Genomic DNA, 17,532 nt, shown 5'->3' with positions numbered 1-17,532 from the left:
AATCTCTAGATCATTTTACTCAAAATACATTATGTTTTATTGCTCACATGTCTGATCATAACTGTTTGTTTTAATTGATTTAAATAGTCCCTGAGAGTGTGGAATGAATTGGTGTGGATTTATTTTAAAGGCATACCATATTAAACTGTAGAGTACTTAATTTATAAAGTGTTTTAATGTACTGTAATTAATTAATCTTCTCAACTACCAAGAGATACAAATTTGCATTTACATTTCTGAATGTTTCAATTAAAGTGCATGCAAAAATATAGAAATCTATTCAAAACCCAAATATTGAATTGGATTTGAAAACTGAAGCCATAAATAGATTCAAAGTTTGCATTACTAAAACCTTCCTACCATTCATTCTCCTAACAATCCACACTATCAAAACCCAACAATTAGCAATAGTTGCATTTTATCTAAAAGGGAAATATCCTGTATAAAATCATGGCAGAAACAATGCACTGCGGGCTTCCATCTGAAAATATCCTGCTTATAAGAAAACAGGCAGCATGAAAAAAAATGGGGCTATGAAATGTCAGTGTGTTTGCATGTATATGTAATCAGCACATGGTTGGATTATAAAGTATGTCCTTTACCTTCATGGAAGTGTTAGTGTGCATACTGAATAGGAAATCATAAGGAGGAGAATTCTAGCATTATTCTTGTGTACAAACAAGTAGGTTTCAAAAGATAAAGATAAGCATGGTCAGCTCTGAGATAAAGGTAGATACAGGATACAGAAGAGAAATACAGCCATTAAAAAAAAAAAAACTTTCTATTGCCTTCTACAATAATACACTCTCCAGGATATGACAAATAGTTTTAAATTTTATTGCACAGTAAATTCTTGGAAACTTAATTTTGAGGTGACCAAGTTTTTAGATTATAAACAAAAAAGTGGGAAGAAGATGAGTTTCTTTATACTGGAAAGGTTGAAAAGTCAAGTCCCCAAAGAGAGTTCTCAAGTTGGAAAAGTATCATCAGAAAGTATTTAAATGTGTGTGCTTTTCCAAGGAGAGTAAAGATATAGATTTATTTCTCAATGGAGAAATGAAAGGGAGAGTAGAAAATGATGGGGCCATGTTTGTACTGTTCCAATGAGGTGTTATATCACTGTGAGGTCATTTCCTGACTTGAAAGCATTCATCTAAATGGCCTCAGTCCTAGTGGCTATAACCCAACTTTTCCTGAAAGGGATGTTGATATCTACTTTTTTATTTTTTAGCTAGCAAAAACCAAGATGAAGAGGAAACTTGGTCTTTCTGAATATCTTTGGGCCTGGACACTCCTTCTGAATGCACTTGCTGGAAAAAGGTGGGGATACTTTATTTTAAAACTGCATGAATATTTCTATAACCTTTCATTTATTCAAACAGGGAGAAGTAAATTTTGCTTGAATGGAAGCACTTCTAAGGGAATTCAGGAAAGTTAATTGGAGTTAAATCCCAGCTAAGTCTAAAGAAGAGTAACCTGAAAGAATAATGCCACTTCTTAGCATGGAATTCTAATTAGATTATGCTTAACAACCTTCAACAAAGAATATAGGAATATAGCATTAAATTTTAAAATTGAACTTTTCTTTGCCAAATTGAATCTGCTTGTAACATACTATTTCCTAATTCAGAAAGAACAACAACAACAAACTTACCAATTTCAGGTGCATCACTATGTTCCATCAAATAATATATCTATTATATTAAACTTAGGTGTACATGAGTGTAGGCACACAATACCTCCAAATATACCTCAGGTTTGAACTCTAGATTTTATAAAAAATGATGATGTAGTTTATATATTAAAACTATACTTTAAATTTATTTTTTGTAAACCTTTAAACATGTTTAATAAAATATGACCTTTGAATTAATAAGTGATGATTATGGGATATAATTGGTCAGAAGAGAAATATATTAATGCATATAGTTGTAACCAAAGCAAAAATAAAAATCCATCAATAATCCAATCTAGACATTTAATACCATAGAGAATATATTTTTAGTAACACTTCATGAACCAAATTTTTCAAAATAACTTTTTTATTTAAAAACCACGCACACCTAACTCACCATTGCTATTCACAAGAATAAATTAGGCATAAGATAAAATACAAAGTATTTTCCAAAAGATAATAAAATAAAACATGTTTACTATGATTTGGAGCAAATTTAATAAGTTTCAAACTCATGTACTTCATAGGAGAATTTATATCAATAAGCTGTTTATCTTTCTATCTCATTACCATTCACAGTTAAGGATATTTAAATGATGAGTGGAGGATATAGCTTACAATAAGATATATGTAATTGAAAGATTTAAATGTAATTCATTGCTTTTTGAAAAATTATGTGGTGTCACTATTGTAATGACCTGTAGATGGAGTTAGTGTACAATGTTTCTTTATATGGTGGTTTAGTATGAAACCACAGTCACATACAGTAACTGACATTTCCTTTCAAAATAAACACTCAGTTAATACCAAATAAATGCTCTTCCTCTTTATCATCATTCCATGTTCTGGACAGTTGTTTCAGTGTTGCAGTAAAATAGCAGTGCTAGGGATAGTAGATCAAATTAACAAATCAAATTAAAAAAATAAACACCTCTCTATTTCCACAAGACTAACAGAGCTGGTCCTCTTTAGTCAAAAGCAAGCAAGCATGCTGTGATAAAGACTCATTTGATACTGATATCCTACTATGCTGGACAAAGTATATTAAGATGAAAATAGTTATGTCTTCCCAATGCATGCAAATTATAGCAATATATCTTATATTTGGAAACATCTATAAAACTAATTAAAAAAATTGCAGGTACTGGTAAATGGATGATGTTCCAGATATAATATTAATTGCACAAATTTGGCTTGCCTTACCATCTAACTTCATGGTGTTCCTCTCTTTTTCTCTACACACTTCTTTCTCATGCTCACTCATATATTTCTCACAGTCTAAGATGTACTGGCATTTTACTTCCTGTTTTCTCTATGTGACCTTCAAATAACCTTGGAATGATACATGCACAGTATTTTGTTTGGTGACATTGAGTTTTATAAGGAATTTCATCAGAAATCTGCTTCTGCATTCCTGCCGTCATCTGCGAAGTAGAGGTCATGAAAATGCAGGACTCCTTGAAAAACTGGGTTAGAAAGTTAAAAGCAAATACTTGAGGTGCAAACAAAATACAAAATTAAACACCATTTTTCTTTTAATTAAGGGAAATTTGTATCAGAAACCATTTAGTTATAGGGATTTTTAATATATTTAAAATCATTGAAAATGTGTTATTTGTAACAAATGGATTAAGATGATCCTTAAAAATCTGGACCTTGTACTAATATTCCATTTATCAATGTTTTCTTCTGAAATGATGTTTTGATAACATCATTTTGATCCATCCAAAAGAAAACTCTGAAAATCTAGTTTCACTTATTTATTCTTTTATCCATGTTTGAAAATCCAATAGAAGCAGAGAAAAATGAGGCCTAGCACATTCTATAAAAGATCATATCAATGATCTATTAACAACATATTTTGACCAAAACATTGCATTTATTATTGTTTAAGCTAGTTATGTTAAACAGGTTGTAATTCTGCTATTTAGTGGCATCACTTCAAATTTCCTAGAAGTGTGACGTCACTTGTAAAAGTTCATTTCTGAGTAACATTTTTCGTTATATCAAATATAAATAAATAACACTATAGGTGATTAGTTCTAAGAAATGTATTATATTGAGTTCACAGAAGGCAAGGTGGTTAAGGTTCAAGATTCTGAGATTATTAACCTGATGTTACGTATGCAATCAGTATGCAATCAGTATGCAATCAGTAACTTCTGGTTATATACACTGTCCAAGTGTAAGCAATGAAAGGAGAATTGGACTAAAGGGGAGTTTTAATTCTATTCTTGGCTGGGCAACCAAATGGCTATAATACCTCAAGAAATTTACCTTTACATGATTCAATTTTCTTACCTATTAAAGGCTGGATTCTATTAATTGATCTTTAAGGTATGTTATTATTCTGTGATATAAATGAACCAAAAAAAAAGATCTTCAAATAGGAAAACTGCTCAAATGCCTAGAATATGTTACTGAAATTATGAAGGAAGCTTTAAATTACATTCCTTTCATTTATATAAAGACAAGCATTGACCCTGGCTTTCATGTAAGGAATATATATTTTTTAAAGTAAATAAGACAAAAATGGAAGTTGGACTATCTCTGGATTTAGCAGGAGTTTCACTAGAAAAAAAGAGATAGTTGATTTAGGGATTGCTTGATTTAGAAGAATGCATGAATACTTCTTTGGAAGGAATTTGTATTTGCCATTATTTGTGCTTCCAGCTTTGGGCAAACTTCACTACAAGATGAAATTAAAGACAATACCACCGTATTTACAAGGATTTTGGATCGACTCCTAGATGGTTATGATAACCGTCTGAGACCAGGATTGGGAGGTTTGTGATATTATTGTATTATTGTTTCATAAATTATAGTTGAGCCTTTAATTTAACTAATTTAGTGAAAAACCTTTTTTTAATTGTCCCATGCTAATTAAATATTTTGCAGCAAACTAGCTAAGTAATGTGACATGGACTTGTTGACAGACCTATAGATAAAACATATTTCATGATGATGTGAGAAAACATATAATGTTTAAGAGCTTTACTTTTAGCATAGACAGAAAACATTGTTCTTCCATTTACAGACTTGTCTTCCCTTGTTCTGGGGAGGACAAATGTTAAATTTTTACATCATGCTGTACAAGAATCTAATGAAGACCATCAGTGTTTCATCAGGCATTGTTATTGCAATGTTGAATTTGAGTAAGACATATATAGGTCCATTTATTCACAGGTGTGTTTTGAAATAGCATATATTAACCTATATTTAGTATTTCATAGGATGTTTTCTGAAAGAGAGCAGTGAAGACAGTCTTCTTTTCAAATATATTGAACTTTGTTCTTTTAATCCCTTTGGACATGTTAGAGTATAATTAGATTTTCCTGCTGAATGGTAGGTGTGGGATGGAAGAATTGAATTATTTATGTTCATTATGGGAGAGGTGCTGGATTTGGAGTCAGAACATCTGGGTTCAAATCTTAACCTTGCCATTTCCTACCTGTTTGGCCTTGGGCAAGCCAGTTACTCTCTCTTAGCCTAAGTTTCCTCATTTTATAATAAACAAGTTGGGTTAGATGTTTTCTGAAGTGTGTTCTAGCTCTTAATTTATGGTGTTATTATGAAGATCCTGACACAAATTATGAAGCACTTCACATAAACATTTATAATCATCTCATATTTTAGCCAAAACAAAATATGAGCCAAAAGGTAAAATAGATTGGTTTAAATAAATGGAATGTTCAAAACCAGCAGCATATAGCTCTAACAGTGTCTATCAGCTAGAAAGGTCTTGAGCATATGCATGGTGACAGTGTACTTGCTATCTTAGGAGAAGCCTAGCTAAATTTGAGATGGCTTATCAACAAAAAGTGGACCACCAACTGATACATTGCTTTAACTAAAGCAATTCATAAGGATGATTCATTAACACACAGAGAGTTTAGCTTTTGGATAAATGGAGCTTGTAATGAAAGATATGGAATTAGGAATACTTGAAATATTGATGTATGTGTTGCATCTAAAAGAAATCATAATTACATTTGAGAATAGAATGTATAATTCAAGTTCTTAAGCCATTCCATGAAATAACAAACACTGTGTTAAATACTGAGGCAAAGATGGCAAATATCAGGTGGTCTAGTGCTACTTAGTTTCAAATGTTTAAGGATTTGATTTTGATATTAATGCTGAACTTGATCCCTTCACCTGAAGTTTCCTTATTCTTTGGAGGAGGTAAGTCACTTGAGAGTGTTATAGGACTACTGTGATGGCTGCCAAATGCCATTATGATTTCAGAAGGCCTGAGGGGACTACCTTGTCAAAGCCACAAGTCAAGAATATGTCAAAAATCTCATTAGTTGTCTTTTCCTATTAAATTCAAATATTTCTTCTATGAAACGTACTTTCATATTTTAATTAAGTGGTACTTCTTTTAGCATTCACTTAAGTATCCTTCTTCAATCTGTAATTGAAATAATTGCCAATTAAAATTTGAGTCCACATACAAAAGAATGAGAAAAAAAATAGAGACAGTATACAAGGTGTGTCAAAGTTTATCTACTTTCATGTAAACATTTGGATTGGCTCCAAAATAAATATTCATTAGGTCTTCATTAGTGCATCTTTCAGTAATAATCCACTGTGAAATAGACTCTTATAACGCATGATTCAAAGATTACAGAGACGAAGTGTAGTTACAAGAATAAGTAGTCAATATGATACTGTAATATACAAAGGAAATATCTTTAAACATGATGATATGCAAGTCAATGAGATTCCTTCATTAATTTCCATCTCTAATATGTGGTTCATCCTCACCCTACCTAGAGCATTTTTCATCAAAACTTGGAATGTGTTATGAATTGAAAACAATGGAAGCTATCTTGGACCCTGACATAGTTAAATAAATCATTTCTAAGATTTTTACAACTTAATACTATTTATATCATTTATGGTATTTATGTACATTTTCCACTGAATGTTAAGTTTAAAAAATGTAGAGTATTTTTTTAAAGAAGAGGTTTATAAGTTTTTGTTTTCTAAAACCTTGAATATTAGATAGATTTTAATAATCCTAACTTGTTAACATCACTATTATATACTTTATTATTTGCAAAAATAGTAGTTGACCATATTGTGGTTAAGATGCCAAAATAATTAATGCTATTTATAAATGACTTACAAATGTAATATTTTTATTTAAATTTCTTGTAGATACAATATATTGTTTTCATAATTGCCTTATCCTTTAAATGCATGATTCTCCATGGAAGGGGCCTGTTTTGGGGGTTGCAAAGGTAAAGAAACAAACTAGGTAATTGATTTTCAAGTACATAGAGCAAGAGGAGACCCTTCCAAAGAAATAACTTTGTTGTGTCTAAACCAAGATGAACAGTTGCTTTTAGCTAAACAGTTTAAACAGTAAAGGAAATTGGGACAGATTCTGACAGAACAGAAGGAATAGTTTATTAAACACAGACAAAACATCTAAATCAGTATTTTCTTTTCATGGATGGTATAGTAAGTAGAACATGATGAAAAGCAGGCACTTGATGAACAATAACAATGAATCCTGTTTTCCTTGTTAAGCATGACTTCAAAAGCCTCATTTTAGGGAAAGCATTGTATATGGACATTTGTGATAAAACTCATTAGAAAGAAAAGTCTGAATTCTTACCCACTTTTCCATCTAAAATGTACCACATAAAGGGGGGGATTGCTATTAAAATTGACAAATTTGAGTCATAGAGAAAGCATTAGTAGTAATAAACCTTGTACTTTCTATATCCCTTTGAGAGTATATATTTCAGTCAAGGTTTGCCATAAATGACATTTGGGTTTGGGACATGTCAGGGCATTCAACGTATACAAAGCCATTAGTTTCTAAGAAGCTGCAATTTATGAAAATTTCTAACATCAGCAATCTTATACCTTGAAACAGCAAATTTAAATGTTTCAGGGTTTTATTTCTTTTAAATTAGCATCACCATTTTAATATATATTACTGCTTCATCTCTTATTTCATTTATTAAGGAGTTTTCTTCACTGGAAAATTACTGCCTTGGCATGCCTTAGTAGTGTTCATAGGATGATAGATCTAAAGCTGGCAAGGACTCCAATGACTATGTAGTCCAAACCCCTCATTTTGTATATGAGTAGACTGAAGGTCAAGGAGTTTAAGTGACGACCTAGGGAGTAAGTGTCATATGCAAGTTTGTAGACTAGTTTTCCATTAGGAACTGGAAGTTATCCAGATGGCACTGTACCACACTATCATCCTTGCAATAACCAAAACATATGACTTGATGGTCATATTCTGGGGGTGACACTCTCAGTGAGAAACTAACTCAGTTAGTCTTCATATAAGAGACAAGATAAGTTTTCATGACTATAGCCTAAGCCTCCCTACCTTGGTAGAACCTGCCTAGAACATATGGCATACTGACAGAACTTTGAGGAACCTAGAGTCAGCTGAATACATGGTGAAACATCATAATGAAATCCAATGGAAGTAGATCATCTTTATAATACTTTAAATTTATTTAATACTTTTCTTCTATAGTGTACTTTGTCATATGTTTATATCTACTTCTAGTGACACAAAGAGGGCAAGTCATTCAATAATATTCATTATGAAATGAATTTCAACATGCCCCAGGAAAAAGAATATTCATCAAACATAAAAATGACATGGAGTAAGACTTAAGATATAATTAGTAATTATGGCATGTGGAGATCTAGGCTGACAATTGTGCTAGGTGCTATTGTAACTAAAATTAGATAGATGAGAGAAAGAGAAAGAGAGAGAGAGAGAAAGAGAGAGAGAGAGAGGTGATTTGTAAACTCCTTAATAAATGAAATAAGAGATGAAGCAGTAATATATATTAAAATGGTGATGCTAATTTAAAAGAAATAAAACCCTGAAACATTTAAATTTGCTGTTTCAAGGTATAAGATTGCTGATGTTAGAAATTTTCATAAATTGCAGCTTCTTAGAAACTAATGGCTTTGTATACGTTGAATGCCCTGACATGTCCCAAACCCAAATGTCATTTATGGCAAACCTTGACTGAAATATATACTCTCAAAGGGATATAAGAGTTGTGGGTTCCCCACAACTTCTTGGAGCATCTTTTCAAGTATTTGCATTTGGTAGATTTTTGTCTGGGAAACATATATTCTATAGATTACCTACTACTGGTTTACAAATCACTTGTCTTTTTTTCTCATCATTGGCTATACTACCATAACATTTAGCTCAGTGATTTAGAAACTTGACCTTCCTGTGTCATGAAGGACTGAGAGAGGGAAAAAGTATAACTGCAATTGATGAATGTAGTAAGCCTGTTAATAATTCCAGTTGCTTTGGGGACCCACTATGAAGTTGTCCCTAGTACATTCTATCACTGAATAGAAAGTTCTTAGCTAAACATAAAATATTCCTGCTTTTCATTGGACTTTGGAGATATTTATCTTTTGTTTTGTCTGTCCTAAATTCAAGGAACTTTTATACTTATGTCAGAAAGTAAGAAGTGGGGACTTAGGGAAGAAATTATGTGACTTATGTCACCCAGGACGAGAATTTGTCATTCACATCCCATACGTTTTAAAAATCTCTTATGATCTTGAAAAAAATCTGTATGAGAACAAGAATTAACTGGAATTCTTACAGGATGGGATCTTTGTGTGTGAACTGAATATTCTGCATAGTAACTCAAAGACTCCTGCTTTTCACTTGAACAATTATTACTGAAAATATTTTGAAAGCATCTAAATCTCCTTTCTGCCTTATTATGTACAGTCTACATGAATTAAGAGTTTGGAGTGTTTCAGAATAATAATCCAATAAATTAATTATCATCAAGAATATGTTGTAGATGTAGAAAGTAAAGAATATTGAGTTGGACATGTACTTACCTCAAAACATACTCTGATTTCCTTTAAATTCCTAATGAGATCTTGGTGTATTCTTTACTTCTTTTTCCAAACACAAAAGTCTCATAATTTGTCAGGATCATCTCTGAAAGAGTGAAATGGAAAGAAGAATGAAAATAATTTAGAGTTTTCTTCATGTGGTCAAAAATGAAGTGCTTTTTAATACTGTTGAAAAGTAACATTTTTTGAATTTGTACAAATATATACCATTGGGGTATTAAAATGTCATGTTATATGGAGTTTCCAAGTTTTTTGGTGGCCGAAGGTGTCATCTCTGAATTATAAATTAAAGAATATTAGAATTGGAAGCATCCTCAGAGATGATCTAGTTCAAGTTCTTACCTGATGCAAGAATCCCATTTATAAAGTGACAAGTGATTATTCATCTCCAACCTGAAAATTTCCAGTGACAGGAAGCTCAGGAAAATTTACTTTTATAAATGTATCCTATCATTACATTAGCTTTCTTGGAAGCCCATGCAACACTTGTTTATTCATGGTGAATTTGTGGTCAATGAAAATTCTTAAAAAAAAAATAAGCTCGTGTTAAGCCACTTTTTTTTCATCGTTTCCCTAAGTGTGGTTGAGTGAGTATAGAAGTCTGTGAACATTGGTGGACTTGTGCTTAATTATTTCTTTGTTTAATAGGAGAATTAGTTTGAAACTCCAAACTGGAGACACCATATTTGAAACTGTTCCCAATTTTGCCCTCTCCCACAGAATTTTACTTAAATTTATTATCAAAAATATATTATATTCTTAAATAAAAGGGTTAAAAATTATGAAAATGATTCATGAGAATGTTAATCCTGCAAACATTTTTAAAGATATTATGACCTTTATTTTTCATGAAGAAGTAATAAAGCATAGAAAAATGTAAAACTTAAAACAATTCTGGTTCATTATCTCAAGGTATGTGGCACATAGCTGTTGGATGGAAACTTTAGAGATTATCAGGTCTGCCCTTTCTGCTTATTATAAAAATAGTTCCCTCTAATATCTGTATAAGGGGAACACTAACATTCAGTTAAATACCGTTAGTTTTGGAAAACTACCTCAATATGCAATCTATTCCATTTTAGATAGTTCTAAGGAATTCTCAGGCCCATTAAGAAACCTCTTGCCCTTATCATTTTTAATTTTTAAGCCATCTGTCTGATCAATTCCAAAGAGCTTCCAAGATTAAGCAGAACCATTGATACAGTTCCATAAAAGTTAAAAATTAGAGCTTGTGCAATGGGAAACAAATGCTGTGGATATCAGACACAATCACCCATATGACCTTTTCACATGAGAACAGTTTTCCATACCCATACCATAGTCATTTCTCACAGCCAGGGTGACTAAAAAAGACAACCTCCCTTGGGAGTGATTGCCACACTCTGTCAATGTATGGAAGCCAAGTTGTAATCATGATCTGTCATCCTTGAAAAAATAAGGAATGACAATGATTTTATTTTTGACTTTCTTTCATATATTTCGAATATTATTTCCAAGGAACAGTCATTAATTGGAAGCTCAATGACCTGTTTCCTCACAGTAGACTATAGTAGTTAATGCCTCTCCTTTCCTTTTTCTAATCGCTTCATTCTATGTATACACCAAAGATTCTACCTCCTATTAAATGAAACTATGGGACCATGTCATCCTTAGTAAAGATATTATAAAGAGTATGCCCAATAAAAAAATCAATAAATAACAGAAGGTCAAAGGCAAAAGGCTTTCATGTTTCTCTTCACCTAATCCTACCTTCCCTGGTATTTATGCTCTGTATTTCAAGTCACAGAATTTTCCAGTTATCTGATTTGTTCAAAAGAAAATTTCCTCAAAGAAGGAAATAGTATGAAATTATAATTTATGTTTTGACTGCAATTCATTCACACCAAAGTATTAGCTCTCCTTTTACTTCTAATTGTGAAATGACTAGCTCTCACTACATGGTAGGAAAAGGATTTTTTAGGTTGGAGACTTCCTGATTTCCTCTTAAATTTTGCACCAAGATATATCTATCTTAGTAATATTAGATTACTTATAATCAGCTAAGTCACAAAGGACATTGGTATAAGTACTTATCTTCCCTCTTTCCTAAAACCACACTCATTTGTAATCCTTCCAAGCTAAGACTCTCAGTTACTGAGCATAGAGACACTGTTCTTACTATATCCTCTACTCATCAGAAAATTCATAGGCCTACATTATATTTTGTTTTTATATGTATATACACATATACATATATGCACATATTTCATGTACATTATGTGTGTGTTTTACACATATATTCACATTATTAGTAATATACTATTAGGCTATGGTATATTACACACATTTTATAGTAGATATATGCCCAGAATGATAGACAAAGCACCCTACTTCTTTAATCTTAATATTTTATTATTTTCCAATTACACATAAAAACAATTCCAACATTACTTTTTTATCCTTCAAATTCTAAGTTTCAAATTCTCTTCCTCCTTTCCCTCCCCCTCCTTATTGAGAAGGCAAGCAATTTGACATAGGTTATACACGTGCACTCATGCAAAACACATTTCCATGTATGTCATTGTGTGAAAGAAAACAGACAAAAACACAAGAAGGTAAAGAAAAACAATATCTTTTATCTGCATTTGGATTCTACCATTTCTTTCTCTGGAGATGGATAGGACCTTTCATTGTTAAGTCCTACAAAATTGGCTTGGTCATTGTATTGCTGAGAATAGCTAAGTTATTCATAGTAGATCATCATACAATATTGCTGTTACTGTGTACAATGTTCTCCTGATTCTGCTCATTTCATTCAGCATCAGGTCATGTAAGTCTTTCCATGATTTTTCTGAGAGCATCCTGCTCATCATTTCTTAAAACACTATAATATTCCATCACAATCACATACAACATGTTCAACCATTCCCCAACTGATGAACATCCTCTCAATTTTCAATTCTTTGCCACCACTAAAAGAACTGTTAAAAATATTTTTGTACACACAGGTCCTTTTTGTTTTTGTTTTGTTTTTTTTTATATCTTTGGGATACAGATCAAGTAGTAGTATCGCTTGGTCGAAGGTATGTGTGGTTTTATAGCCCTTTGTGCACAGTTCCAAATTACTCTCAAGAATGGTTGAATCAATATACAACTTCATCAATAGTGCATTAGTGTTTTAATTTTCCCACATCCTTTCCAAGACTTGTCTTTTTCCTTTTCTGTCATATTAGCTACCTGACAGGTATGAGGTAGTAGGTCAGAGTTGTTTCATTTTGCATTTCTCTCATCAATATTGATTTAGTGCATTTTATATGACTATAGATAGCTTTGATTACTTTGTCTTAAAACTGCTTGTTTACATCCTTTGACCATTTATCAATTGAGTAATGACTCTTAGTTCTACAAATTTGACTCCATTTTCTATATATTTGAGTAATGAAGTATTTATTAGCAAAACTCACTGTGATTTTTTTTCACAGTAATGATTATCAACTACATATATCCCTCTATCCTATGCTCTCCCTGTTTATCCTACTCTCTTTCTCTGTCCTTTTACACTCCTGTCCATTCTCAAAAGTGTTTTGGAGGGGTGGATTCAATATGGTGGAGTAAAAGCAGTGACCTGCTTGAGCTCTCCCTCAAACCCCTCCAAATACCTGTAAAAATGGCTCTAAACAAATTCTAGAGCAGCAGAACCCATAAAAAGACAGAGTGAAACAAATTTCTAGTCCAGGACAACTTGGATAGTTAATTTGGAAAGGTCTATTGTGCCAGCTGGGAGAGGAGTGCAGTTCAGCATGAATGTGCAGGCAAAGACCAGGCCTCAGTGAACCTGGAGCAGTTCTCAAGAGATTGAATCAAGGGAAGCTATGGTGGTTTCCAGACTTCTCAACACACAAACATCAAAGACAACTTAAAAGGTCAGTAGGAAAGATCTGTTGGACCATGGTGAGAGAGGAGCTTGGTCCAGTCCCAGTCACAGAACAGACTATAGAGCAGCAGCTACTTCTAGGGCTCTCTGGCCACAGACAGAGGGAGTGGCTGATCAGAAAGGGATTGCAGGCATCTCTTTGCTGGTGCTGAGGCAGGATTCTCTTTCTTTGTCTCTGCTTGGATCAGGATCACAGTTCTGGCTGGTGGTCCTGGGGCAAGGAGGAGTGCTGGAGTGGTGGAGCATGTAGTGGTGGTGGAGAGGAAATCCTCCTCACAGTTCTAAGGCAGAAAAGAATACTGGTGATCACTCATAGACCATAGCACAGGCCAGGAAAGGAGTAAACACCTCACCCCTTATCATACCACCTTGAAAGAACTGAAAATTTGCAGGTCTCTAGAAGTATCGCTGAAAAGAGCTGCACAAAACCCCTGAAGCTTGGGACAGTACATTCTCCCCACTGGAAGCAGACACCTATATTAACAAAGAGTTTAAAACTGAAATAATTGGCTGTGATCATGAACAAACAAAGGCACAAAAGAAAGTTAGACCATAGAATCTTTCTTTGGTAACAAAGAAGATCAAAACATACAACCAGAAGAAGACAACACAGTCAAAGCTCCTACATCCAAAGCCTCCAAGAAAAATATGAATCAGTCTCAGGCAATGGAAGAGCTCAAAAAGGAGTTTGAGAAACAAGTAAGAGAAGTAGAGGAAAAACTGGGAAGAAAAATGAGAGTGATGCAAGAAAATCATGAAAAACAAATCAACAGCTTGCTAAAGGAGACCTAAAAAAATAATGAAGAAACTACCACCTTAAAAAATAGCCTAACCCAAATGCCAAAAGAGGTCCAAAAAACCAATGAGGAGGAGAATGCCTTCAAAAGCAACATTGGTCAAATGGAAAAGGAAGTCCAAAAGCTTACTGAAGAAAATACTTCCTTAAAAATTAGAATGGAGCAGTTGGAAGATAGTCACTTTATGAGAAATCAAGACACTGTAAAACAAATCCAAAAGAATGAAAAAAAATAGAAAACAATGTGAAATCTCTCATTGGAAAAACAATTGACCAGGAAAATAGATCCAGGAGAGATAATTTAAAAATTATTGGACTATCTGAAAGCCATGATCAAAAAAAGAGCCTAGACATCATCTTTCAAGAAATTATCAAGAAAAACTGCCCTGGTATTTTAGAACCAGAGAGCAAAATAAAATTGAAAGAATCCACCGATCACCTCCTGAAAGAGATCTCCAAAGGAAAATTCCTAGGAATATTGTAGCCAAATTCCAGAGTTCCCAGGTCAAGGAGAAAATATTGCAAGCAGACAGAAAGAAACAATTCAAGTATTGTGGAAACACAATCAGGATAACACCAGATTTAGCAGCTTCTACATTAAAGGACTGCAGGGCATGGAATAAAATACTTGGGAGGGCAAAGGAGATAGAATTACAACCAAGAATCACCTAACCCAGCAAAACTGAGTATAGTCCTTCAGGGGGAAAAAATGGATGTTCAGTGAAATAGAGGACTTTCAAGCATTCTTGATGAAAAGACCAGAGCTGAATAGAAAATTTGACTTTCAAATACAAGACTCAAGTAAAACAAGACTGTTTACTTTCTTGCATGAAAAGATATTTATAATTCATGAGTCCTTTGTCAGTATTAGGGTAATTGGAGGGAAAAATTATATGTATGTATGTATGTATGTATAGATAGATAGATAGATAGATAGATAGATAGATAGATAGATAGATAGATAGATAGGTAGGTAGGTAGATGGGAGGCACAGAGTGAGTTGAAGATGAAGGGGTGATATCTAGAGAATAAAATTAAGGGGTGAGAGGATTATATAGGGAGAAGGAGAAAGGGAGAGCTAGAATGGGGTAAATTATCTTATATAAAGCAGACAAGAAAAGGCTTTTACAGTGGAAGGGAAATGGGGGAAGGTAGGATTTGGCTGAAGAAGGGAATAACATACACACTCAAATGGGTATGAAAATCTGTCTTACCCTACAAGAAAATGGGGGGGGGGAAGGGGACAAGAGAGCAGGGGATGATACAGGAGAGGGCAGATTAGGGGACAGGGTAATCAGAAGCAAACACTTTTGAGAAGGGACAGGGTCAAAGGAGAGAATAGAATAAATGGGGAGTGGGATAGGATGAAGGGAAATATAGTTAGTTTTTCACAATATGACTACTATAGAAGTATTTTGCATGACTACACATGTATAACCTGTATTGAGTTGCTTGCCTTCTCAATGAGAATAGGTGGGCAGGGAGGAAGGGAGAGAATCTGGAATGCAAAGTTTTAAAAACAAATATTAAAAAAATTGTTTTTACATGCAATTGGGAAATAAGATATACAGGCAATGGGGTATCAAAATCTATACTACCTTACAGGTAAATAGAAATGGAAGGGGATAAGAGAAGGGGGGTGGTGGTAGAAGGGAGGACAAATTAGGGGAAGTGATATTAAGAATGCATGCCATCTTGGCATGGGGGGAGGGGTAAGATGGGGAGAAAATTTGGAACTGAAAATCTTGTGGAAGTGAATGTTGAAAACTAAAAATAAATAAATCAATTAAAATATTTTTAGAAAGTGTTTTGCTTCTCACTTTTACCTCCCCCAAACTGCCCTCCCTTCTATCAGCTCCCCTCATTCTCTTATCCCCTCCCCTTCCTTCTTTTCTGTATGGTGAGATAGATTTCTACACCCAACTTATTGTCTATATTAATCCCTCTTTGAGCCAATTCCAACAAGAGTAAGGTTCGTGTGCTTCCCTCCCTGCTTCCCTGATTTCCCCCTCCACTGTAAAATCTCTTTCTCAAATAATTTACTCCCTTCTGCCTCTCTGTTCCACTTCTCCCAGAGCATTCTTTTTTTCTTATCCCTTAATTTAGATTTTTAGATAATCAACCATTACATTCAACTCATACCTCTGCTTTCTGTCTATGTATAATCTTTCTAACTGTCCTAATTATGAAAAAGTTTTTAGGCGTTATGAATATCATTTTCCTATGTGGGAATATAAACAGTTTAACCTTATTGAATCCCTTGTGATTTCTTTCCTGGCTACTTTTTAGTGCTCCTTTTGCATCTTATATTTGAAAGTCAAATTTTCTATTCAGCTTTGGTCTTTTCATTAGGAATGTTTGAAAGTTCTCTCTTTTATTGAATGTCAATTTTCCCCCCTGAAGAATTATACTCAGTTTTGCTGGCTAGGTGATTCTTGGTTGCCATCCTAGCTCATTTGCTCTCTAGAATATCATTTTCCAAGTCCGTCAATCCTTTAATGTAGAAGCTGCTAAATCTTTTGTTATCTTGACTGTGGTTCCATGATATTTGAATTGCTTCTTTATGGTTGCTTGCAGTATTTTCTCCATTATGAGGGAGGTCTGGAATTTGGCTATAATATTCCTGGCAGTTTTCATTTTGGGACCTCTTTCAGGAGGTTATTTGTGGATTCTTTCAATGTCTACTTTACCCTTTGGTTCTCAAATATCAGGGCAGTTTTCCTTGATAATTTCTTGAAATGTGATGTCTAGGCTCTTTTTTAAATCATGTCTTTCAGGTAGTCCAATAATTCTTAAATTATTTCTCCTGGATCTATTTTCCAGGTTGTTTTTTTTTAATGAGATTTCACATCTTCTATTTTTTTCATTCTTATGATTTTGTTTGATTGTTTCTTGATGTCCATAAAATAATTAGCTTCCACTTGTTTAATTCTAACATTTAAGGAATTATTTTCTTCAAAGTGCTTTTGTACTCCCTTTTCCCTTTGGCCAATTCTACTTTTTAAGGAGTTGTTCTCTTCAGTGAATTTTTGTGTATGTATATATATTTCCATTTGGCCAATTCTGGTTTTCAAGTAATTCTTCTCTTCATTGTATTTTTGTGACTCTTTTACCATTTAGTGTATTCTGGTTTTTTTTTTTAAGGTGTTATTTTCTTCAGTATTTTTTGTGCCTCCTTTATCATGGTATTGACTCTTTTTTCGTGATTTTCTTGCATCACTCTCATTTCTCTTCCTAATTTTTCCTCTATCTCTCTTATTT

General features: G+C 33.4%; 1 protein-coding gene across 1 annotated transcript in view; it reads left to right on the top strand.

The window, feature by feature from the left end:
* Positions 1–1,246: 1,246 nt before the first annotated feature.
* The window catches only part of GABRA1 (gamma-aminobutyric acid type A receptor alpha1 subunit), a 66,781-nt gene continuing 50,495 nt past the window's right edge, over positions 1,247–17,532 (top strand). The window contains exons 1-2 of the mRNA XM_027841890.1: positions 1,247–1,320; positions 4,349–4,461. Of these exons, the coding sequence (XP_027697691.1) occupies positions 1,247–1,320; positions 4,349–4,461 (187 nt within the window). The remainder of the gene's footprint in view (positions 1,321–4,348; positions 4,462–17,532) is intronic.

This window comes from Vombatus ursinus, unplaced genomic scaffold (genome assembly GCF_900497805.2).
Source record: "Vombatus ursinus unplaced genomic scaffold, bare-nosed wombat genome assembly UNPS02014863.1, whole genome shotgun sequence".
NCBI classification, from domain to species: Eukaryota; Metazoa; Chordata; class Mammalia; order Diprotodontia; family Vombatidae; genus Vombatus; species Vombatus ursinus.
This window is presented reverse-complemented; position numbering and strand designations above follow the sequence as displayed.